The 25862-nt window shown below is 37.4% G+C and overlaps 5 protein-coding genes and 1 long non-coding RNA gene across 11 annotated transcripts; 4 read left to right on the top strand and 2 right to left on the bottom strand.

The window, feature by feature from the left end:
- Positions 1-227: 227 nt before the first annotated feature.
- Positions 228-1427, top strand: LOC117619145. Its single transcript, XR_004584532.1, has 2 exons — positions 228-1014; positions 1164-1427. It is a non-coding gene; the product is annotated as an uncharacterized LOC117619145 (long non-coding RNA).
- A 727-nt stretch (positions 1428-2154) lies between these two features.
- On the top strand, positions 2155-4461 carry LOC117618688 (transcription elongation factor TFIIS). The gene is made up of 2 exons (XM_034348369.1): positions 2155-2575; positions 3263-4461. Exons 1-2 carry the CDS (start codon positions 2420-2422, stop codon positions 4244-4246), a joined length of 1140 nt encoding a protein of 379 aa, XP_034204260.1. The 5' UTR covers positions 2155-2419; the 3' UTR covers positions 4247-4461.
- Positions 4462-4560: 99 nt separating this feature from the next.
- On the bottom strand, positions 4561-5249 carry LOC117618689. Its single transcript, XM_034348370.1, has one exon. It carries the CDS (start codon positions 5200-5202, stop codon positions 4729-4731), a length of 474 nt encoding a protein of 157 aa, XP_034204261.1. The 5' UTR covers positions 5203-5249; the 3' UTR covers positions 4561-4728.
- Positions 5250-5888: 639 nt separating this feature from the next.
- Positions 5889-17402, bottom strand: LOC117618528 (E3 ubiquitin-protein ligase SHPRH). 5 transcript variants are annotated; one of them, XM_034348110.1, is made up of 20 exons: positions 17303-17402; positions 15974-16785; positions 15626-15832; positions 15462-15523; positions 14445-14916; positions 13519-13719; positions 12804-13059; positions 12208-12448; positions 11922-12091; positions 11308-11850; positions 10873-11039; positions 9802-10018; positions 9520-9711; positions 8870-8986; positions 8379-8621; positions 8100-8304; positions 7466-7683; positions 6829-6980; positions 6463-6727; positions 5889-6371 (listed from the first exon to the last, which is right to left on the bottom strand). In XM_034348110.1, exons 2-20 carry the CDS (start codon positions 16753-16755, stop codon positions 6087-6089), a joined length of 4995 nt encoding a protein of 1664 aa, XP_034204001.1. In that variant the 5' UTR covers positions 16756-16785; positions 17303-17402; the 3' UTR covers positions 5889-6086. The 5 variants fall into 5 exon arrangements, with proteins under 5 accessions (XP_034204001.1, XP_034203999.1, XP_034204000.1 ...); XM_034348108.1 differs by having other exon boundaries at positions 15932-16785; XM_034348109.1 differs by lacking the exon at positions 17303-17402 and adding an exon at positions 17082-17267 and having other exon boundaries at positions 15932-16785.
- A 322-nt stretch (positions 17403-17724) lies between these two features.
- LOC117618585 (probable RNA-binding protein EIF1AD) lies at positions 17725-19637 on the top strand. Its single transcript, XM_034348224.1, has 4 exons — positions 17725-18018; positions 18440-18515; positions 18620-18746; positions 19208-19637. Exons 1-4 carry the CDS (start codon positions 17905-17907, stop codon positions 19398-19400), a joined length of 510 nt encoding a protein of 169 aa, XP_034204115.1. The 5' UTR covers positions 17725-17904; the 3' UTR covers positions 19401-19637.
- Positions 19638-20859: 1222 nt separating this feature from the next.
- LOC117618584 (uncharacterized aarF domain-containing protein kinase At5g05200, chloroplastic) lies at positions 20860-25751 on the top strand. 2 transcript variants are annotated; one of them, XM_034348222.1, is made up of 11 exons: positions 20863-21334; positions 21447-21674; positions 22283-22425; positions 22663-22776; positions 23024-23212; positions 23299-23454; positions 23581-23846; positions 23950-24047; positions 24399-24577; positions 24945-25061; positions 25306-25751. In XM_034348222.1, the coding sequence occupies exons 2-11, from the start codon at positions 21449-21451 to the stop codon at positions 25483-25485; spliced, it is 1668 nt and encodes a 555-aa protein (XP_034204113.1). In that variant the 5' UTR covers positions 20863-21334; positions 21447-21448; the 3' UTR covers positions 25486-25751. The 2 variants fall into 2 exon arrangements, with proteins under 2 accessions (XP_034204114.1, XP_034204113.1); XM_034348223.1 differs by lacking the exon at positions 24945-25061 and having other exon boundaries at positions 20860-21334.
- The last annotated feature ends 111 nt before the right edge of the window (positions 25752-25862 follow it).

Below are 25862 nucleotides of genomic sequence, written 5' to 3' on the forward strand. Positions count from 1 at the left end.
AGGGCTGAGAATTGAGGATTGAGGAGTGAGGAGTGAGTGAGGAGTGAGGACGACTCAAAAATCAGAGGAGAGTAATGGCGGGTGAATTGAGTGCTTTCAGGTTCATGAAGCCAAGGCATCGTCCCCATACCACTGATCTTCAAGCCGCTGCCGGGTGGGGTATCGCTGCCGTCACTGGTGCTCTTTGGCTCGTCCAGGTCAATCAATCCCTCTCTTTCATTTCTTCTTCTCCTTCGATTGTCCATGGCCTCTATTAGATCGCGCCTTTTATGTTCTTTTTTTGAATATAAATCATCATTCTTTGTGTGTAAAATATAATCAAAGCATGTCAAAAAGGCTTTCTTTTTTCAGAGGATTTGCATGAAGACTAATTAATTCAACTATTGATTTGACAGTGTTTATATGATTGCAAATTATTTTTGCTAGAATTTTTGGTTTATTGGTATAGGAAATCTCGATTCAATGGGATCAAGCTCTGATGCATGTGTTTTCTGATTGAGTAGTTTTCTTTTTGCTGAAACCTTCTGTGTATTTTCTGATAATTTTGGACAGATGAGAAATTGTTTTCCTCTTCAGACATATCTGGTAGCACAGTTAGAGACTTGTTTTCATTTGCTATGTATGAAAGGGCAACCTATAATTTTAGGAAGAAACGAAAATAATTAAAACCATCAGCACATAATTTTAGTCATGTAAAATTGATCCAGGTCCGGGGGGTCGCTGTTCTTGTTGTAGATGAAATGCAACTTGCTCAGCAGCTGTGCTTGGGCTATCAAAATTAGACTTTTGATATGTCAGCTTTCGTTAGATGAAATCCATCTTAAATTTTGATGTGCAGGCATCCATTTCGATTGTTCTCCTTGCCAATTTTCTTTAAATTTCAACCAATCGATAGCTTCACGCTCGCACATGCATACGTGCTTCATTGCCGGAGATCTTAGGAGGGATTTATGTGGATATTGTTTGAAGTTTTTGATATTAAAAACTCCTCTGACTGACTTAGAGATTACTGGAGTAAGTCATGATGGAGTGTTTATAAGCGCCATTGATGTTTTGCACTTTCACAGAATCCATGCGTACATGAACATCACTGCAACTACCTTCTTAAATCATTAATTAAATCATATTTGTCTAATATTTTGTTATTCTATGAATTTTTGCAGCCATTTGATTGGCTGAGGAAGACCTTTTTGGAGAAGCCGGAGCCTGAAGACAAGTGAAAATGGAATTGAGCATTCTGGTAAAACTCTGTTTGATGAGACTGATGACCATATGGGAAATGTTGTTTTGATGAGACTACAATGGACAGAGTTTATGCGAATAATAATCGTGTAGTTTTCGTACTTGATTTAATTGTTAATTACATGCAAACCCTTTCTTTGCACTAATTCCTGGTTCTTGTTTATGCCATTCCTGCAATTTTACTCCCTGCTTTCTGTTTGAACATATGGAATTCTATAAGACGAACAAGCCCACAATATTAGCTATGAGCCCTTCTCCATAACAGGAAAGCTTTGTTGATTTGCTCCGGTTTCTTTCCCACTACATACATACAGACGATATTGGGGGAAAGGGATTTTGGACACAAGACCTCGGGTGCAGAGATAACTTTAATACCCAAAATACCAATGTTTTTGTGTTTGGGTCATTGCCCTAGCTTGGAGACCAAGAACATATACAGCATAAGAAACGCCGTTTGTCCTCGCTCCCAAATTGAAAGCCCACCAACCCAGAAAGCAAAAGTAAAGTTCTTTTCTAATTTATTTAAATAAAAAAGTTATTAAAAATAAAAGAAATAAGGATAAAATAAAAAGGAAAAGGGCAAAAGCTGAAAAGTACACAGTATGGACCGAACTCAAATATATGGATTCTATTATTCTAAATTCTTTTCCAATATTAGCTAGGTAGGTAGTTAGGTAGGTGGAATAAAAGAGGAGGCGCGTAAGTTGACGCGCCAAACTCGATTATGAAAAGTAAAAAAAAGGGTACCAAAAACAGAACCAAACAACCAAACCGAACCCTAAATCTAAGAAACTGAGTCTTTGTGACCAGTAAAAAGGTCCTCTGTTATGCTATCCATCATCAATCACACGTGTCCTCACATCAGCCGTCCGATCATCGCTCTCCGAGAGATTTAAATAGTGTTAACGTCTTTTTCGCGTCTCTCCTGAACAGAACAGGAAATTTTATCGGCAGCAAAATAAAAGAGAGGACGGACTGTCACAGAGTCCCTCTCTCTCGTTTTTTCATCACAACGATCTCTCTCTCTCTCTATCTAGGTTTTCCAATTCTTCCTTTCAATTCGATTTAATTGCTGTTGGGTTTTTGTTTTTGGTTGAATAAGTGATCAAAGTATTGATCTTTGAGCTCAATTTTTACGGGATTGAAGAGAGAAAAAAATAAGGGGGAATTGGGGAAGATGGAGAAGGAGCTGTTGGAGTTGTTCGAAGCGGTGAAGAAATCGGCGGACGCCGCCACGTCTTGTGACGGAGGAGCCGAGGAAAGCCAATGCCTTGATGCCTTGGAGCAGCTCAAGAATTTTCCCGTCACTTATCAACTCCTCATCTCAACCCAAGTATGTTTTTTTTTTTTTTTTTTTAAATTAATTGATTAATTTCTTCCTCTGTTATCCTTGTTTAGGCGTTTATGGGTTTGCAGCATGTTTCAATTTCTAACTAATCGTGCTCACTTTGGTTCATCAAAAGGCTTTTAATTATCGGAAATCAAATTTGGATCTGAAAGTTTTTATTTTTTATTTTTATAATATAATTTTTTAAAATTTTTTATAGAAGAAACTTGGTGGACAGAAACAATTTCAACTGTATCGTTCAGAATTTTATCTCCCATAAGAAACCAAGCTGCAATTTCCTGATTTAAAACATCACATTTGCTTCTAATTCCTTGGTTCAACTTCTTTCGTGACGATAATATGCAAATTTAACTCTTAGAGACTAGATATTAGCAGCATAAATTGAAGTTCTCTATCAAGATGTCACGGCTATTGCCTGCCCCAGACAATTTTCTGTTTGGTTTTTAGGTCTTTGATCCAATTAGGGCCCAAAATCTATGGGTATTCGTATACACACATGGGGGCATAGGGGTTCTATGTTTAGTGGTTGATACTGTTGCAATGCCTAATGCTTTTGAGTTGTTGCATGGTTTAAAAATTCATGTTGAATTCACTGTACTGCAATTCGTATGATTTGCTTACCTGCTAAATGAGATTTGAGGTTTGGTCTGAACTTTGATTACAATTTTCCAGGTTGGAAAGCGTCTTCGACATCTCACAAAACATCCCAGAAAGAAAATCCAGACATTTTCTTCTGCCCTGATTGATACATGGAAAGGGATTGTTATCAAGGAAGCAAACAAAGATGCGAAAAACGGCAACTTGGAAAGAATAGACTCTCTAAAACGTGCGTCTCCAAGTGCGGAGAGTCCCAGGGCTGAGAAGGTTCAGAAGACATCTGCTGTGAAGGTAGAGAAGGTTTCAAAGGCGGAACCTGTTGAGATTAAGAAGGTTGATCGAGGTGTTAAACCAAGCTCTGACAAAGCTTATAGTTCTGAAACTGTCAAGACAGAGAGAAAGGTTCAAAATGCTAATGCTGTGAAGACAGAGAAAGCCGCTTCAGCAGAGAGTGTTAAGGTTGAAAAGATAGCCAAAGAAGTGAAGAAACCGGCACTGAACTCCTGTGCTCCCCCAAAGTTAACATCTATGATCAAGTCTAATGATACAGCACGGGACAGAGTAAGGGGAATGCTGCACGAGGCTTTGTCCAAGGTTTCTCAGGAGGCTGACGAAAGATTTGCAGATTATGTGAATGCATCTGATCCTATTAGAGTTGCTGTGACTCTGGAATCTGTGCTCTTTGAGCACTGGGGTGGTTCCACCGGTGCCCAGAAGGCAAAGTATCGATCTTTAATCTTCAACCTCAAGGATCAAAAGAACCCAGATTTCCGCAGAAAGGTTCTGCTCGGAGACATCGAGGCAGAGAGGCTGGTAGACATGTCAACGGCCGAAATGGCAAGCGATCAGAGGCAGGAGGAGAACAAAAAGCTTGAACAAAAAGCCTTGTTTGAGTGTGAGCGTGGAGGAGCGCCAAAAGCTACAACCGATCAATTCAAATGCGGTCGATGCGGGCACAGGAAGACCACCTATTACCAAATGCAGACCAGGAGTGCCGATGAACCTATGACAACATATGTAACATGTGTAAACTGCAACAACCGTTGGAAGTTCTGTTAGTGAGTCTTGTAGGAATTGTGGCCACATTTTAGTCAAGCAGTTTTACAGTGGTTGTGCTCGCTCTAGGCCAGTCAGACCATATGGGATCATTCCCATTTGAGTATTGTAGTACGTAGAATTTTTTTAATAATGTCTTCTTCTTTTAGAGTTGTTAGGCCTAATTTGTTTGGAGCACTGCTTTTTATTAATTGAATTGACGCGTTTATTTCAGTCCATTGGTAATTCCTTCTTTTGGTGAAAATTCATATTGCTGTGTTAATGTGTATCTTATTTCTTTGGAGCTCCAAGAAACTTGCACAGAAATCACCTCAAGCTTAGAAAATTGGTAAGTTTTAAACAATGAATGTGCTTATTTTTACAACTTGTGTGAACAACATTGCTTGAAATTGAAACATGCGACAAGAAGATATAACATTTTTGATTCCTTAAATAACAATTTATCAATACAATCGTTCCATTGTAATGAAGATTGGACATGAATATCAAGACTGGTTACGTTCCTTGAGAGCCTGGAAAACTCTGGAACTCTTATAAAAGATCTGAGCCCTTCTGTTGTAGTCATTGGGTTCCTTGCCTTCATCTTCTCCCATGATGGCTTCACGTTCCAAACATTCCAACAGCTCCACCATTCCTCTGTCTCCACACTTCTCTCTCAGCCTCCCTACTATCAGCCACTCCTCTGCTCCGTCTTCTGGTCGAATCTCGGTCTCCAGCTCTCCTTCTATCTCGCTCACCGGCCCCGACGAACAACCGGTGTCTACACATCGAACCACCACTGCTGATGATGATTTCTTGTGATCCACTCTTTGCTGCATTAAGCTTAACCCATGATTCTGCCATGGCCTAAGTCTCAATCCACAAGAAGGGTTGAGAGTTGAAGGGTCTCTGGTTTTGTGTGTGCGGATAGAAGAAGAGCAAAAGTTGTGTGTTTTTGTGTGACACAGAGAGAGCTCCATTGTTACCCTAGTCTAGTTTGGATGTTTGGTTTATGAGATTAGGTTGCTTGGACTTGGATATATAGAGGTCAGAGGGTGAGAGGTTGATGTAGTTTCTGTTGCTCCACGTGTCCGTAGTGGACACGTGACATGGAGGGGAGGCACGTGTTACACGGTGGACATAGGATCGTTTTGGATTAGAGATGATGCTTACAGAGAGTTTGGTGGTGCTTTCTTTTCAACAAGAGGCACGCTTTTCAAAGGGTCATGGCCCACGTCAGAAGTTCTGAGTCCTTTTGCTTGTCAAAGAAGGCCACGGCTTTGTGGCCGCCATTTGTTCTCCCATCCCCAAATTCAAATGCGTTTACGTTCGAGAGTTCCACACTCATACAGAACAGGATTTGTTTGATTGCAAATCTTGTTCAACTTTTGACCACGAACAAAACATTCAAAGTACAAACAATTCAAAGTTTTGTATTTTCAAATGTGTCACAGTTCCTTGAAGAATATGAAGATGTTGTGTATAAACCCAATAATACTTTTTGGGTCTTGAGTTGACAAATCAATTTGTGACCGAAAAGGATTCTACTTTAGCTGAATAACCTGAAACCCACGAAACAGGGGTGCTTTATATATATATATATATATATATATATATATATAGAGAGAGAGAGAGAGAGAGAGAGAGAGAGAGAGAGAGAGAGAGAGACATCTAACAAATTTACAGTAATATTAACATCACACATCTAACAAATTTACAGCAACATTAATGAAAAAATCCCATATATACATGAACATAATAGTTTTGAATATAAAATTTTAAACAGAAAGATGGTTAGAACGCCAAACAAAATGCCTTTTTTCTCTTCCTGCTTTTGATGAATGGAATAAATTGGTGAGAGCCCTCATGAAGAACATGCATGCTGCTCCTTCTGTCTCTTTTCAGCTGCTATAGCAGCAGCCACAGAAGGAGGCAAATGCCTTAGACTCTCAGTTTCCTTTTCATCGGAACCCTCAGTTGGCTTTTCATCAGCTTCTGGTACAGCGGGTGGCGCTGTTGCAAATAAGGATTCAATGTCTTTTAATGTCAAAAAAGGTTCATCTTGATTCTTTGTGTTCCCGTTAATGAAGGCAGTGGTGTTCTTGCTCTGATTGAGTTTATATATACTCTCTTCAACTGTGCCTTTAACCTAACACCACAAAAATAACATGAGAGATTACATACGTGTTTTGTTGCATGCAAAGTTGACTTATTAAAGAATCAGAAAGAGAGACACATACTATGAAACGATGAGCTATGGTCCTGTTTTTCTGTCCGATTCGGTGTACCCGGCTGATTGCTTGTGCTTCAACTGCTGGATTGAGAAGTGGCTCAACAAGAATAACATGCTTCGCCTCTAGAAGATTGAGGCCGTTAGCTCCATGTTGAATTAAGAGCAGTAATACTTGAACAGGTCTTTGTTCTGGTTCCTGGCCGTGTATCTTGTGATTTCCTTTTGTGCTTCTCTTTTCTCCTTTGAATTCGCTAATGGAAACTTGTGATTTCCTGCACTTACAGAGCCAGATTATCAAGAAAAATGAAGACAAGAAAGTCCAAGTTCATTCATGATTCAAGTCCCCAATAAGCTGTTTGACAGATCCTCTTACCTTCCTCCTTTCATCCGAATATGGGTAATGCCATTAGCAGTGAAGGCATGCTCCAATACATTAAGGACATCATGCCAGCTTGAGAAAACAAGGACTTTAGCCTCTGGATCTGTAGTCTTTATCCAGAGGATTCTTCTCGTGACTGCTTCAATCTTCACAATGTCCCCACAAATGAACATTAATCCAAACTTGCTGACCCAAATTATAGTAATAAAATGGCAAGGGAATTTATTTTCTCCAGGGAAGAAAATGCTAGACATATATATATTTTTTCGGGTCAGGCAACTATGCTAGACTGAAAAATTAAGGACACATTAATAGCATCAAATTCCAAATTCAAATGAGCAGGATGAACTATTAAAGTCTTAATTTAAAGTCTGCTGCACATGATCACATGATGCGGTAACTGGTAACGGGTAACCCCTCTAGCGATTTAAACTTGAATCCCCATGCAATACAATCAGTAAATCACGGTGCTTGAATGAAAAGAGGTTGAAACTGAAATATCCATTATAGAATTACACAGGCGGTTTTCATCGGTGACGAATTGACGAAGCACATGAATAATAAAATTGCCTCAAATTTCATGCCATGAAAATTATTTATGCTATACAAGGCAGTGCTGTAGTAGGAGTACCTTGGTACCATATGAACCTTTAACTGTAATAGATGCTTCATCCTTTTCATGACTCTGGTTTGCATGAAGCATAGAAGAACGAGAAGATTCACTTTGTCCATCATCAGCATAAGCAATATTTTCAACATCAGTATGTTGTCGACACGTTGGGCATTTTACCCACTTATCTTGAACCTTCTTATCATTAAGTAATCTCCACTCCGTAATTGCAAATAAACCTAGCAGGAGAAGATGCGAATTTTGATGATTTTTAAAATTGTTTTAGAGATCATAAAACATTAATAGTCAAGAGACACTGCAATAAATAATAATAAAAGGACAAAACGCAATTAGCAGGATGTAGACATAGATACGTGATGATTGGCACTTATGAATCACGTAAGGGTTCAGGAAAAAATACATTCACTCTACTGAATGACATTTTTGTTCAACCAGACACTGGTGTGACATTTTCAGATATACAGACTTGCATTCCTGGCCCTTTTAGGCCATACTTCATAGTTGCATGTGAAGAGTCTTTTTGAAGTGATTCAGGTATATTGTCCTATTTATTGTGGCATGATCATATTGTGGAGATGATTGATCAAAGTAGAAACAAAAATCATATTCTGGAGAGGGTATGGTGAACACTCACATTTACAGCATGTAACATGCCCACATGGAAAAACCATCTTTCGAATGGTTAATGTTTCTTGACAAACCGGGCATGCTTCTTTATCACCAGTAAGTATGCATTCATTTTTCTGTTCTGTAGAAGTTGACATGGTGGCTGCCTCCTCAGCTACTGAGGAATGATTTGGACTTTCCAATGGCGTCTTTTGTTTAGCTTGTACCAGACCCTAGGAACAATAAAATAGAGTAAGTACCTACAGAGGTAACTCATGAATGGTTAAAAATGGATTTGTGTTTGTACCTTTAAATAGCGAAGTTTCCCTTTTATGCAAGACAACAACTGCAAGGATGTGAACTTGTCGCTAGTGTATAGGACGTTAGCTGAAGGTAATTCATGTTCACTTAAAGCATCAAGAGATTTATCATTCTCATTTTCTGCCAGGCGCAATCTTGAGGTTGCCATATTTATTTCATCATAAGCTTGTAGAATTTGGGCTTGGGCTATTGCCAACGATCTTGCATGGCCATACTCCTTGCGCATGCCCTTAGCCAGGTAATAAAAAAAAGGATCAGTTTTATCAAAGCTTGCTTGCAATACTATTAGCTGAAGGCTCTTAAAAAGATCTAAAGGGATAATTAGCATTCCGAAGAAGAAAATATAATCTAGTATGAGTAGGTTCTCTTCCTTCTATCAACTACGGGAGTGCTTAGTTACAGACTTGCAGTCAAATAGTTGTGAACTGGCAGTTAAAATAGTTGTGAGCTGAAAGAATACTATAAATCAGGACATACCTCAAGAATCTGTAGGTGCTTGGTGGCTTCGGATATACCTTCCCTCCCTATTTGGGCCTTGCAATGGCTTTTTATAACTCCAAGAACGACCTCTAATTCAGATGGAGATTTTGAAACCTATCAAACCAAAACAAAGTATATACATATCATCTGATGCTTAAGAAAAAACAAGCATATTCCCAAAGTATATCCATCAAACCAAAACATAGATACTGAAGGTTTTTTGCGCTTTGGAGCAAATAGTATAAAACACAATTGTCAGTGGTCCTGGATAGTGATTAAAAAATAATGTCCATAGCTTAAGTTAATCTTACATGTATTGGATATGACAAATTCAAGTTAACTAGGCATCTTCATTATGTGAAAAATTAAATTAGGGCATTATTTTATAGATCACAAGCAGAAGCAGAGGTAGGAACAAATATGCCTTCAAAAGTTTTTAGATGACAAGGGAATTTAAGAGTTGCACTGTATTATGAGTAAAGCCCACAAATAATACTTTTAGAGCCAGTCAAAATAGAGACTGAAGTAAAACCAAAGGAAGAAATTTCAGTCCAACCAGTATCATTTCAACTATAAACAAAAAACAGATGCATTTTAGCACCCTTTAAGAATGAACAAAAGTAGTAGAGCGAGATAAAATAACTGACCACAACTTTTCCAACATCTCTCTTCTTCGATTCTTTATAACTGGGTGACGTTAAATCTTTATTTGGCTGCGACAGATTCTGATAAAAACGATTAAGTGCAGAGTTCTTCTTCTGCAAATCCACAGCCTCTTCAGCTGATGTAGCCATCCCCCCGCATATTTTTTCACTACGAAAGAGCCTTGCTTCATAACCCTGGTAAAGAAATCAGAAATCGTAAAGACCATCCAACATATTTAAATCATACTAGAAATCAACAAGGACATGAAAAGACAAGTAACAAACCTGAAACAACTCATCTACTTCACAGAGAACACACAGGGGACCATCATCATAAGCCTTGCAATTTCGACAGTATCTCACGCTTTGAATATCCTCCTCCTTTGGCTTCTCCATCGTCTGATCAATTTCTAAGAGTCGATCAAGTAACAGCTTCCTAGATGCTTCTAATTGGTCCAAACCAGTCTGTATATGATACTTCAGACCACTTATACTTTGGAAACTATATGAAAGGGACAAAAAGTTAACCAGCATCCACACAACATAGACAACATAGATTATGTTTACTAGAGGGAAGAAAGAGTTCAATGGAATTCTAATGTTTAGCTAGTTCCGAATATAGTTATGTATTAGTGTAAAAAGGATGCATACATGATGCATCACTGTAGCGTCAAAAATTGGCTAGCCATTGACAGCCTTAAACATTGCAATCAAAATTCCAACGTCATATTCAAACCATAAGCATTCTAATACAGAACTTCTGCCTCCAGTAAGTTATGGTTTTAATAAAAAATTTGGCAACCCACATTTGGATCAGGAAAACATAAATTTTCTTCAATACATTCAGAAAAATTATGTGATTCTCACTTTACACTAATATATTAGATGGTGGTCGCACAGTGTTTCTATGAAACCAATCATTGTAATATATTCTGTTTTGTTATCGTTCAGTCGATGGTCAGACCTGGATCACTTAAGAAATGATGCTAACAAGGTGACTCTGCACTACATAGATATACAATCCAACACTATCATCATGGGATATGACATTTCAGTGGATATTTGAGTCATATAACGACTAAACTACCATAATATGTGATTATCTATATGAACTTATAACAAATGTCAGATTGTTATGTCCATGTGACTTTATAGTCTTTCCCTCAAAGTATATGCAGGAGTTCATCAGAACTAATTTAGAATAAGGCAACATGAGTAGTTGTTCGTAGTTTTCTTGAGATGCAAAATATATCTAAATCAGCAACTACAAGGTGCTACTAAAGAAATGAAAAATGCAAAAGGTAAAATTTATGCCATGCAGTAGAAGTGATATGGGGAACACATATGATTACTGACCGGGACGCAATCCTCGATGACTTCGAATTGTTTAGAGTTCCTATGAGGGCCTCTTCAATCTTTCTGGTCAACTCACTAGAGAAGCCTTTGCTCTTTTCAGAATGAAGAAGGGCTTCCAACCACCAAACTGCACTTAGATCTTTTCTTTCGCTAATTGCATTACAAACCTTCAAAAAGAGTTTATCTAAATGTTAAAACATACAAAGAAAATATAGCAATGATAGACAAATAAAATATACAGGGAAAAGGATTCATAAAATTATTTAGCCTGCTTAAATCTGCTCAAACCCGTCAAAAAGAAAGACGGGAAACCAAGACTAACATTGATTATTTAGCATAGCATGTCCTAGATTGTAAGATACAGTGTGTGTTCTTTTCTAGAATTTATATATAGAGGATCCTAAATAGCTACACAAAAGCAGGGAGGAAATATACCTGTGTGTAAGACTTCTTAAACTCTTGTTGAGCTGTGGATAGCTTTGAGCTGAACGCAGACAAGTACTTCTGTTTAATATTGTCACAGGCTGTTCTCAAAGATACATCACTGAACGCAGACAAGTACTTTTGTTCATTATCTGATAATTCAGATGTGCTTTCAAGTAAGTTACCAGCACCAATGGCAAAGTTGTCTTTCCCACTCAGTTTTCGCCTCTTCACTACATGTTGATCACACTTTTCAATGCCATGTATCTTGGAGGCCATTTCCGTAGAGCTGCCCGGAAACTGTTCCTTTGAGGGGCAACAGTTTGTTGCCAATGGAAGTATTTCAGCAAGATTATGATAAATGTGAATATTCAACAACGGGTCCAGGCGGAAATCCTCAGAGTGCTCTTCAGCTAAAGCCAATGCTTCCTTGTACAGTGATAGAGCTTGAGTGAAATTTTGCTCAATTACAGCTATCCCAGCAAGCCCATTGAGAGCAACAACTAATCCCCTGAGCGCTTCTTCTCCTTCCATCTTTGTTTTACCTACAAGAACCTACAGAACAAGATCCCTTAAAACAAAAAGAACAGCTCACAAAAAGTTGTAAAAATGTAACAGATTCGCACCATTAATATTTCCTCCATAGTCATGGGGTACTGTTGTAGAGAGCGAAGCCCAGAGCTCCCTACTTGAGGGTGGCAGCAGGCCTGGCGAAGCTTCAAGAGTGTGTTCAGCAGCTTTCCCGCCTCTGCATGCGTGAGGAAAGGATCTGATGAATCATTAGATGCTGAACAGCCTGGGAACAGCAAGCATGAAAAATTGTCAGACCTAAAAATTGCGTCCCCACTTCTGAATTTTTATTACGCTTATAGAATGACTCTTAAATGAAGTTGTAAAACAACCATTAACAACCTCTGACTTTTCTTTTCAGAATATCATCTTTCAAACTTTCAATGACTTCTCGGGCATAAGTCACACAAGTTTCATGTTGCCTTTGGTAAAAGTGCTCTTCTGTTGGGGATAAAGTGAGCCAAGAAAGGCACTCCTCCTGAGGAGGAAGCTGCAACTCATCTGCTACATGCGCTTTTGAAGATCGCCACATGATTTTCTTGAAGAATTTATGTGTAAATTCCATAGCCCCTGCATCTCTCCTCTGAAAAGGTAAGAAGAATAATTAATAAAGTTGTCTGATACACAAACTTCGAACTCAATGAGGACTCACAAAAATTAATGGGAGAGAGCTAGAAGGATATCTTTGGAAAAATCACGAGAAAACACTAACCCTAAATGTGGAAAAGGTAATATAAGGATGTACTTGTGATAAATGGGAGCATTTTTTTTTTTGGATCGAAGTGTCAACTTTGCTAAAATACACTTAAGGTATAGATTTTATCTTAATGGTTCCAGTTATCTGGCATCTTTAAACTTTTGCCATGGGAAAGCGGCCTCCAGGTTTAGAAAGAATTTGGAGTTGAAACATCAAAGGAAAGGATGCACCGAATTCATACCTCATATGGATCTCGTATAACTTCAACCCACCACCTAGAAGCATTGAAAGGGCATGCTTTAAGAAATCGTAGAAGTCCATATAAGTCATCAAGCTTGCGTTGTATAGGAGTCCCTGTAATGCACCAACGGTGCTTAGCGTACAACCGCATAGCCATTTCTGTGGCAGCACCAGCATTACTCTCCACCATTTGAGCCTCATCCAAACAAATTCTCCACCAGAATATTCTGGTCAGAATAGTTGGAACAACAGGGTATCTAAAACAAAATGGCTGGTCATCATCTTGAAAATTCAGGTCCAAGAGAATTCGCATCTAAATCAACCCAACGATGTTCTAAGGCAAAGAATTGAAGGATGTAAAACCTAATAAAAAGGAGAAAGAAACCAAGAAAACAAAGCAAATTCTTAACAGCTTGAACATAGCTCTTTTACAATACCATGATGGCATTCATGTACATTTGCTTAAAGAAATCATGATGAGGGTGCAGCAATTAATAGAAGATGTGTCTGAAAACTCAAGAAATTATTTCTAAACTGATTATAAAGCATTCCAAACAACTCATCCTAACATAAGGGGCAAGATCTATGTTATGCAACACCCTTATAGGTAAACAGGCAAAATATTATCCAATTCAATGAAGAATCAGTTCAAATTGTGTAGGCAATTTTCAGCAAAGAAAAAAGAAAAAAAAGAACGTCACAAGTTTTGAAGGAACCTCTTTTGGAATCTCATGAGGCGTCGATCACCTTCATGCCTATCAGAGTCATGTGACAGGTCCTCTTTAAGCACATCATATGTTGTTAATACAATGTCAGCACTGATGAGTTCGCTAATATTAATTACAGATGTGTTTGAAAAAGAAGTCCCCCTCACACCTTCATAGATACAAGTTTTTAAGGAACCTGAACGAGTATGACTGGTACAATTAGAGAAGTCAGTAGGTATCACATCCATCATCTGGAGATAAATAATTCAGAAACAACATCTCAAGACGATCTTAAGCAATAAATACAATCAAAATTGAATTGATTTACCAAAAATGAATTGTCTAAGTAGTTTTGAAACCTTCACTCAATAGAACTATGAGCAATTCATCCATATACAGAACATGAAAACTAAGCACAGATGAATGCCAATAGGTACCACCTACATGCATACACATGAATACTGACTGCATGTAAGTGTCTTACAAGCAGTTAAAACTAACTATATGTGACTGTAGCAGCCAATAAAGTACTAAAAGTTCAAGAAGACAAAATTAAATAGTAAACGTCGTGATCTTTGGCAGATGACAATGAATCCCTAGATAAGGCTAATAATTTGCTAATATTTTCTACTTAAATCTGGTACAAAGATGATAATTATCTTGCTAAAGCTACTGGAGTCCAAAGATATCTTACCACATGCTTAGGTTAGCCCACATGCCAGTACATCCCTTAATGAATGCAATCATTGTTATATCTTAATGAATCCAAAGAAATTGAAGGATAACTTACCAAGTTTTTATACAGTTTAACAGCCTTATTCTTTTGGGATAAATTACAGTTTAGTGAAACCAACTTTACATAAAAGTAGACTTTAATCCAATCATTAAGAGTACTGAGATTTCCAAATGCAAGATAGTTAAAAAATAAAATATACCGCATAATTTCAGCATGCCACTGGGGCAATATAGGAGCCGGACAAATTATAAGAGTGGCACCAGTAGCAATTGGAGAGTTAGTAGCATTTATCAGCTCTGAGCATAGCTGGCAAATATATTTCCCATCTCTCACAACTATTGTAGTTGTGTTCTTCTTTCTTATGTACTTATTAAACACTGAACTCCTTCCACATTCTTTTCCATTAGAGGCCTCTGAATAACCCACACAGTCTGCATGTTGCCATGCATCACATATGTCACACTGTACCCATAGTCCTTTGTATGACCTATTTTCACTCACAGCTCCACATATACATTCAACTCGCTCCCTTTTTAATCTTTTAAGATTGACTTTCAGATCCTCGGTAGCTTGAGATTCAGAATCAGCAAACATGTTGTCTTCATCTGCCGACTTCCGATGAGCAAATATGCAAGCAAGAAGCTCAACAGTTTTCCCCATGCCCATCTCATCTGTGATAGTCATAAAAGACAAATTTCAGACAAAGCAATTAGTGCAAGACCAGTCTTTCCTTCAGAATGAGAAATATAATGCTGAAAAAAGATAAAACATTAGTAAGCATATTTCTTCCATTACTATCATTCCCTCCATGAACCACACCCATTAGGAACTGGTAGATGGAAAACTTCCGTTAATTTGTGGTATATGTTTCATGCCTAGGTTTTTGTTCAGGCAGGGCTATATGATTATACTACTTCAGAAACCTAGGCACTTGCATGAAACCGGCTCCCTTGATAAATTGATTGGACTGTAAAAGTGACAGATTCTGACTGTTTGATAAGGCATTACTCTAACATTTATATGCTACCAGTAAGTACCACATATCATCATGTTATTAGAATTAATTTTAATATTTAACAGTAATAAAGCTAATGGTACATAAAGATCAGGTGTCAGACCACACTGAAATTCAATATCTGAAAAATCTAACAAATTTCAGACTGTCTCCAAGAAAACATATGGATGCATGCAAGAGAACGTAGAGCAGTGGGATTACCTGCAAGAATACCACCAAAGACGTAAGGTGACGAATTCTGTGGATGCAAAGAAACACTTCCACTGAAATACATTTTCAAATTTGCAGTAAGCTTTAGATAAGGAAGAGAGAGAGAGAGAGAGAGAGTATGCCAGAATGAAAGAACTTGCTGAGAAAGTCAGTACCTGAATGGGTTATAGAAAAGTTTTGAACTTATATCAAGAAATTCCAAGGGCAAACATAAAGGTGATATGAACTGACTTTTCTCTTCTTCGGCCAGACTTTCTGCATCTCCTTTCTCTCTCCATACCATCCAGTAAGCTGCACGGCGCTGATATGGTTTCAATTCAGGAAGCAAATCCGGCATGTCATCTTGAAGCATTGCATCTGCTCTGTACACAAGATGCAATGGAGATTAAACTCAAAGATAAATAGACATAAAACTTTAAAGTTAGAAATAGACTATGACATTGAAGAGTGGTGATACACACTTTGATGGTTTAATGGCTTCATAGAACCCAGCAACATCAAACCTTGCATGTTTACCAGGTCCTGAATTAGCCTCTCCAGTCTGAGTATGCAAATCAGCTTCCATTTCTGTTGATTTACTGACTCCGTACCTAGCCTCAGAAGTCATTACTTCTGGATGAAGCCAAGCCATGACATTCAACATACTCTTTTTCCAGAGTTGCCTAGTATTAGTGTCCAGCAGCGACTCACAAGCATCAAATGCACTCTTAAGTATCTCCACCCTAACCCTGATGGTTGACATATCATCCACAAACCCAACCCACCGAGCTGGCCTCAGTGCCATAAACTTCAAACTTGCCAAGTGAACAAGCCCAGAGATACCTTCATCCGGTCCATCAAAACTCCCTGATAAAATCACAGATAACCTTTCCATATTCTCCGTTGGACATTTTTTAATGAATTCCAAAGATATATCAGCAGAGGATAACACAGGCCAATGACCACCACACTTTATACGACTGAAATGCTCATTCATGTTGCACACTCGAAACCTTAAGGAGTAACTATCCTGATTAAAATCCTCCCCAAATCCATCACCAGAAAACTCTTCTCCCCAATTCAAATCTGTTAAAACAACTTCAGCAATATCAAGGTGCTCATCCGAAACCCAACAAGACCGAACAACTTCCACAAAATATGGTTTCTCAACTTTATCCAGCTCATTCTTTCGTGATTCCTCGATTGAAAGCTTATCTTCAGCAACTTCTGCCTGATCAGCATTACTGTGACTCTTTAATATTACCCCACCGGATCGGTTCGGCCGGCTTTGCTTCCTTCTACCCATCACTTTAAGCAAAAAAATCTAATTGACACGCTGTGAATTCAAAAGCACCCACTATAGTCATGTACTCCAAAAATGCAAATTAATGAGTAGCTTCAGGTTTAAGATGGTAATAGAAGCACGCACAGATTTACATTCACAATTATAATTTTTAACTCTAAACACCAAAAAATAAAAAACTAACAAGATATTTGCTTTCCTTAGCATTCACTTGTAATCATAATTTTGGCTCAAATGGTTTCCCAGAAAGAAACTGAAAAGAAAGAAGAAACATAACTTCACAAACAAAAAAGAAGGGCTCTTTCGTGGGAATAATAAGAAGCACTTACATGGTAACTGGGAAAGTCACAGAATTGTCATACAAGAGAATGAAATTTAAAACTTGATAATCAGAAGATGTGCACTGGACTGGAGCAAAGCAATGTGAGGGACTATGATATAATAAGGATACAATTAAGTAAAAATAGAAAAACAAAAGGCAACAACGTACGAATTCAAATTAAACATGGAAAATACTCGAAACAAATAAAGAGATTTCAAGGATTTGAACCTTAAAATTGCGCTGCTTGTGTAAGCTGCTAAAAATCAAGAGCCGGGCCAGGCACGGTCTCTCCCCTCCCGGGTCTGAACTCACGCGCGAGTTGCGAGTCGCCAAGGCGCAAATTTGTTTTAGACTTTTCTTGTGCTTGTTGTGACAAGAGCTTGGCTAACGTCACAGTCTCAGGTCAACGACATCTTCGGTAAATTTCTTCAGTTTCTAGCATTTTTATTGGCCCGTTATTTTACCTTGAGTTACAGCCAGTTGTCAAATTCAGTTATTCTAGCGCGGTAAATATGAGTTAAATTCTCCTGTGCCCATTTTAAATGTGTCCTCCCTGTCCCCTCCTTATCCTTCTGACACCTGTCCCTTCACTTAATTGTTTTATTAAAAATGTATTAAAAGCAGGTTTCCTTGTTGTTCATCTTCTTCTCTGCAACCTCTCCACCACAGCCACCTCAGCGGCGGCAATCCCCCCAAGCCTCCTTTCCTCTCTTCCAATCCAAATTTTCTTCTTATTTTCTTCAGCCTGGGAGGCTTTAACTCGCCAAATATAGGTTTTTGATTGGAACAACGGCGTTTGAGAAACATTCCCAAAAACAATTTCAATCTCGATGAAAGGGGGAAGGAAGAATCTGAAGAGGGCAGTGGAGGAAGAGAGCTTGACCATCAAAGATGGTCACTCTATAATGCAAGTGCTTTCTCTCCGTGGTTCCAATCTCATTGAGGTGCTCTTCTGTTCACTCAACTCTATCAGCTAAACCTATTTATTTTATTATTTTATTTTATTTCCCATAGAGAAAAACCCTTCTAAAACCCTGTTCAAATTCAATATCTTTCTTCAATAAATGACTTGGTTGTAGTAAAGTTCCAGTATTTAACCCTCCAAGCTATATTTGTTTGAAATCCAGGTTCTGCTTTGTAGTAAACTACCAGTGTTTATGAAAAAGCACTAGTGGGTGGCTATAAGCTTGTTGGGTTGGGTTGGCTCGTTCACCTATGCCCTAGGACTTCATTCAAAATCATAAGGGCATGTGGTTGGGTTGGGATAATTCTTAGATTGAAGTTGTGGTAGTAAAGAAAATTATTTTAATTTGTACTGCACAATGTGCTTATTGCTTACCTTTGATTCTGCTCTACTTATTGAAGATCATGGATGGACAAGGAGAAAAATCTTTGGCACTGTTTCCAGCTAAATTTCAAAGGAGCATGTGGATAAAACGAGGTCTGTTGTTGACTCTGTTCCCTGTAAACTCAACCAATTTCAAGAAATTCTAGTAAATGTACCCACAAGAAAAGACATTGTTTTTGCGTTCATTTTGTATGCAGGGAGTTTTGTTGTTGTTGATGCAAGTGGAAAGGAGAAGGTTCTTGAATCTGGCAGCAAGGTGGGATGCATTGTTTCGCAGGTTCTATTTTACGAGCAAGTTCGTGTGCTTAAGAAATCACCAGAGTGGTGTGTATTCTCTTCCCATCTTAAAATGATGTGCCACTATCTCACTATATGCCGCCGCTCTCTGAAACACCGCTTGCATAAGCATGTGATGTTCCTTTGTGTTTTGATTACCAGACTTTGAAAACTCCCTCAATTTTCACTCTGGCTTCCTTCATATGTGTGAAGTTCTACTGTTGCAGCATTCTGTTACAACTTAATAAAGTTGAAACTGTCAAAATTGTTTTTTGTAATAGCCATCCAACAAGCCACCACCGTAGTATCCATGCCTAGCACTTAATCCTACTTAAGGATGGAAAAAGGTAGCTCATGGAAGTGTAGTGTAAAATCCTGCAGCCTTGTGGCACATTTTCTCTAATGTGCAGTGTTTGTTAAGAGACGGGCACTTGCATGCATCTCCTCCACCTCATCTTCTTTTGATTCTCCATGTTTGTCTTTTGTTTTTTGCTGGTCTTTTTATGCAGGCCAGAAATCTTCAAATCCACAGTTTCAGATGGATGCAATGCAAGTCTGCAGGGAGACACCTCCCAACAAGAAGAGAATGAGTCAAGTGATGATGATGGACTTCCTCCACTAGAAGCCAACACGAACAGGATGAAACCAGTTGATTGGAAATCGGACACAGAATCAAATTCTGATTCAGATACAGATTCATAATTCAGAATCAGACTTAGGTTCAGCAACTGGTTCTTGGATAGTTCTGCAGAAGATGTATGCTGAAGAAGATGAAATGAAGTGAGGATAACAATGTCAAACTAGTGTCCGGAATTTTTGGACAGAATTTTTGTTGGATTGACCCTATATGTAATCATGTACTGAAATACAAACACGCTATTATTTGCGCAGGAACATTAACCAATCCATTTATTTGTAATGTTTAAACGTTTATGCAGAGCCTTCTACATGGAAAGATTTTTCATTCAGGGGTCGTTTGGTACACAGGCTTGACTTGGATTGGCATGGACTAAATTTAGTACCATGTTTGTTACATTTAATTCTAGTCTTAGATGGGATTGCTAATACCGGGCCCACCAAAAACACCTCCTTATGAGGGGACTACTAAGTCCTTGAAAAGGAGGATTAACTAGTCCTATGTTCACCAATATATAATATGCATATATTATATTATTATAATGTACATATATTACTATTATTACTATTATTATTATTATTACATACACATATACAATAATGTACATATATACATGTATATACACATATACATGTATATACATATATATATAAACACATATATACATATATAATATATATAAATACATATAGATATATACACGTATATTATTATTATAATATACTCAGATACACATACATATTAATATTATTATAATAGCATACATGTATATATGTAATATATATTATATTATATATTAATGTACATATATACACGTATATATATAAACACATATATACATATATAAATACATATAGATATATACACGTATATTATTATTATAATATACCCATATACACATACATATTAATATTATAATAATAGCATATATGTATATATGTAATATATATATATATATAATATTATATATTATAATACATATATATATATATAAGTATATATACATATATGTGTATATATATTATACCCATGTATGTATTATAATATACATATACACACGTATATACACATATACATTATATATTCATACTATATGTATATATATATTATAATATACATATATACATGTATATTATTATTATACCATACCCATATATATTATCTATTATAATATATATATATATGTATATGTATTATACCCATGTATATATCATAATATATAGATACACCTATATACACATATATTATATACATGTATATATGTATATATATATATATGTATATTATAACATATAATATATATATGTATATATACATATATATTATATATATTATAAAATACATATATACATATATATAGATATTTTTGAAAAAATAAAAAAATTATAGCTCTAATTCAAGCATACACCAAACGTAGGATAAGTGGTATTCAAATTAGACCAAGCCAAGCCACGCCAAGACAGTCCTGTATAAGAGCCCTCAAAATCTAGAAGTGCAGTTTATTTATTTATATATCGTGAATTCAAAGATTGCACAGAGCCGATTCTCTTCTTTGGCCGGACATTTTATGCAGAAGATGTTTAAAAGTTGAAGTTGGTGGTTTGACCAAAAATAGAAATTGAAGTTTTGCAAAGAAATCTTTCAGCAGCAGAAAAACTTACATGAAAGGGGGCAATCCAAGTGAAAAACTTATCAAGCAGGTAATATCATGATGGTATAGCGCGATTGGCCGGGATTCTACACAAATGATTCTCCCCAGGGAGGAGGGAAAGAGGACAACAAACAAGTCTTCATAAGAATCGCGCCGGTAGTGAACTGCCTAGCCACGTGGCATCTTCCCTTTCACTTACGACTTGAGTAACGTTGCACAAAATTACAAAACGTATATATTTTCTTTCTTTTTCGGAGATTATACAGAGAGAGAGATTCGAGAGTGAGAGCAATTAGCAGACATTCACAAACTGACAGTAGAGCAATTGTCGCAACGCCGTCGTTGAAGGTGACAATAAAATTGATTTAAAGAAGGAAGAGCAACCAAGTTTCCAAATTCCCAGCCCTGAATTCATTTTCAAAGATTTTGATTTTTTTTTTCTTTCGTTTTGCGAGTGAAGAGATGGCTGTGGCCATGGTCTCAGCTGTGAGAGGCGGTCGCTTACCATCATTACATCACCATCATCGCCGTCAAATGATTCTGAGCTCATCATCTTCATCATCAATTACTGGTAGTTGGGGTTCGTTAAGACCATGGAAGCAGCTCAATTGTCTCTCCAACTCAAAGGGCTTCACTCTCTTGGCCCGCTACTCACAAGCTCAGGATCTTTTCTCCTCTCGCTTCCAAGGTACTTTATTTCTCTCTCCATTTCACTTTTGGATTTCGTGTTTAAATTTTGGGTTCTTGGGTTTAGCTCAATCTTTATCTTTATTTGTTTTTTTTTTTTGTTTGTCTTTCACTACCGAACACACCCACATGAACGTGAATAGTAGATTATACAGGATTTCAAACTTCTACTATGGTTATGTTGTGCTCATATTGATATGTTAAATCATGAAGAAACAAGCTTTGAAACCCTTTCGTACTTCTATAACAATTTCTTGGTGTTTCGTTTAATGGGTACCTCGAGAAATGATGCTCCTTTTTTCACTTCTTTTAATTGAGCCATTAGCGGTTGCCTTTTCCGTTAAAGTAAGGATGTGAAACCTAGTTATAGAAACTATTGGACCAGAAGTAAAACTCTTTTGCTTGGCAGACAGTAATATTCTCAGGAAAATAAGGAAATTTTGATTCACGGGTTTTTTCTCAGACCTGCTATTGCTCTTTTCTGAATTCAGTTTAGACCTTGGCATGAACATTCTACTCTGCATTGTTCAAGTTTGAATTCGTTGTTTTCCTGATCACTCTATTGATTTAATACTTTGAGCTGAAGCTAGAAGTTCTTGTTGTTATCAGATAGTATCCAAGACTTGCCTAAACTGGTCGAGGACATTGTCCAAACATCAATAAGTACAGGTCCACGCGGCGCCCTTAGAATGGCCCAAGGTATTCAAGCGTTTATTGGGGTAGGTGGGGAGTGGCTTGCTGACATTTCAAAGGTAACAGGAACTTCAATTTTTATTGTGATGCTATCTTTATGCAGTCTAAGTTATTTCCTATTGAATGACAAAATGAAATTATATAGCCAATTCCAATAAATTAGGATTAAAACTTCGCTTTGTTGAGTACTCTGTTAATAGCTAGGCATTGGTTAATTTAATATCCATTTGAGTTGACATGACTGACCCTTTTATCTGAAGACTATGCTCCTAAGTGACCTTACCTTCTGTTTGTAGTCAGAAAACTCATCTGCTGGATTACCAACCCAAATGCAGCTTGGATTGCTATCCCCCCTTTATTTGAGGAGATTGTTTGAGCGCATGGGGGCAACCTATATTAAGTTGGGTCAGGTAAGTCTTGTTTTTTGATGGCATGCAAATAGCATCCATGATTACCAATAAACAAGTCTTGGGTTCCAAATGGGTATTATGTAAACCTTTTTTTATGCAAAGTATCATGACTATGGCCACTCCATAAGTTTATTCCGTATATCCAATGTAAATTATTCAACGATTATCTTGTCTTGTTTCTTTCCTTCACTCTCTTTCTTCATGCGACGTGCACAATCACTAATGATAACTTACTTGCATATGGTAGTTCGTTGCATCTGCACCAACATTGTTCCCATCAGAATATGTCGAGGAATTTCAGAACTGCTTTGACAGAACCCCTGCAGTACCCTTCGTGGAGATTCAAGCAATCATGCGTCAGGAATTGGGGAAACCAATAGAAAGCGTTTTTGAATATGTTGATCCAACTCCACTTGCTTCGGCCTCAATAGCACAAGTTTTTTTCTCTTCCTTTCTATTGTCACATTTTCCTCAATCCATTTTTTAAGCTTAGTAATAAGAATTGTGATATTGTATGACTAGGTTCATGGTGCAAGGCTAAGAGGCTCCCAAGAAGATGTGGTTATAAAGATCTTGAAACCCGGAATAGAAGATATGTTGGTTGCAGATCTGAATTTTGTTTACATTGTTGCCCGCATTTTGGAGTTCTTGAGTCCTGATATAAGCCGTGCTTCATTGGTATTGTGAACAGAAATTTAGACATTTGCAAAAAATGACTTTAATTCTTATTTTGGATGACAAATACATTTGTGCTAATTAATTTCATAAGAAGTTTCCATCGTAATCTGTTCATCCTTTCAGTAGGTTGGTATTGTGAAAGACATACGGGAATCCATGCTTGAAGAAGTTGATTTCTACAAGGAGGCTGCAAACATTGAGTCCTTCAGAAGATATTTAGAAGCCATGGGACTCACAAGGCAGGCTACAGCTCCAAAAGTGTATCATCAATGCAGCACCAAACGAGTTTTAACAATGGAGAGGCTATATGGAGTTCCTCTTACTGACCTAGACACTATAAGTTCATTTGTTTCTAGTCCAGAGACCAGTCTCATAACTGCCCTTAATGTGTGGTAAGACTTAAATATTCTATCCACAATTCATGTGCTTGAAATTTTGTGTTTAATCATGCGTCAATGTTTTGATCTTGTCTCTTGGTATTAAATATTTCTGCAGGTTTGGCAGTTTGCTTGGCTGTGAAAGCTTCCATGCAGATGTACATGCAGGAAATTTGTGGTTGTTGCGTGATGGCCGTATTGGGTTTCTTGATTTTGGTATGTGTAATCTTTATGGACCAAGTGTACCCATTCATTTGTAGATGCTTTTGTCATCAGCTTTTTTTCTTTCAATGGTTCAGTTGTTTTTACATCGTACATGAAATTTCGGCACATAGCACTTAATGTTTATATTCTTGGCAGAAGAAAAGGACTAGATGTCTATATCAAGTTGACTTGCCTAATGTTTGTTCCCTAATAGTCCCTAGTTGCAGTACCTTCTCTTGGAAAGTTATAGAATTCTGTCTATTTGTCAAACTCTTCAAAATGTTATTGATATATTTTTATGGTTGTTAATTTTTTGCCTTGCAGTTATGTGAAATCATTCTTGCATTTGACTTAACTTTACAGGTATTGTTGGTCGTATATCCCCAAAAACATGGGCTGCCATGGAAGTCTTTCTGGGATCAATCGCAACTGAAGAATATGAATCAATGGCATCTGCGTTGGTTGAAATGGGTGCTACAGACACAAATGTTGATTCTAAGGCCTTTGCAAGGGACTTGGAAAAGATGTTCTCATCAATAAAGGCAAGCATTAAATTTAGGTTTTGCCCTAATTGTGTTTTGCTTTCCAAAATAATATTGTTAATCATTGTCCTTGTCCTGGGACTAGTTAGGGGAGCTAAGGATCATGTTTAGCAGAAGGGTACAGCCTGGTACCCTTTTTTGCCCTTAAATATGTTTGCTAGAAAGAATGCCAACTGAAAGAGGTGTGCCATAGCTAGAAGATTGCTGGATTTAGGATATAGATCTGAAGTGGCGTAGTCACTAGCTAATATTGAATGTGAAACCAGCTTAGTGATGACAATAACATAGTCCCTCAAAGAAAAAAAAAAGAAAAAAAGAAGAAGAAGCAAAAACAGTCCCATTGCATCTAACAATCCCTTCAATACAGGATTTGGATACAGAAGTAGTCATAGCAACAGCCAGGGAGCCGGCTACAAATGCAACTGCTGTCTCTGCTAATCTGGTTGTTGATGAGAGACAAATGAATGCACTTTTTCTTGATGTGGTAAGCTGTTGACTGCCTTTAGGCGTACATGCCTGCAACAAATTATGCAATAAACAATATATTATCTGCAACAAATTAATGTTCTTGAAATTATCATATTTATCTCTAGGTAAGAAAACAGGATGTATATGGTTAGTGACACAGTAACGTTTAATACAACACTTAAAGAGGGAAATTTTTTGAATCTAGTTGGTGTCCTAGTTTTGTCTGCTCATGTTATGTTGCTTGCATGTTCTTATTTCAGATTCGGGTTAGTGAATCATATGGACTGAAATTTCCTCGAGAGTTTGCACTACTCCTGAAGCAGCTTTTGTATTTTGATCGGTACACCCGTTTGTTGGCCCCGAACTTGAATATGCTCCAGGACCAAAGGATTTCTATTGCTTCAAATCGAAGAAGCAACTACAGGGACAATTTCAGGTGAACCTAGAAGTGCAGATGCAGCTTCCTGTAGTTTAGGAATATAAATAAAAGTACTCCGGTATTGAGAATTACATAAGAACAATATTGAGAGCAGGAAAAAGATGTACTCTATACTTTAGGAAGGCAAAGCATATACAGTTTTAGGTATGGGATTGGTCATCATCATATCTTACAATGTTTTTCTTCACCAAGTAGTGACTGGTGTTTACCAATATAGACTTCTTGTTATTAATTTACCTTTCTATCAAATTTCTTACATATTGCTCAGTTGGGAGGATCCAATTACTTGTTTAGCATGCTCTGCTGGGCTGATAACCTCATCCAATTTTTATGCGTCCTCTGGAATTTCATTTAATAAAAAAATTCTAGGATGGAAAA

This window comes from Prunus dulcis, chromosome 2 (assembly GCF_902201215.1).
Source record: "Prunus dulcis chromosome 2, ALMONDv2, whole genome shotgun sequence".
NCBI classification, from domain to species: Eukaryota; Viridiplantae; Streptophyta; class Magnoliopsida; order Rosales; family Rosaceae; genus Prunus; species Prunus dulcis.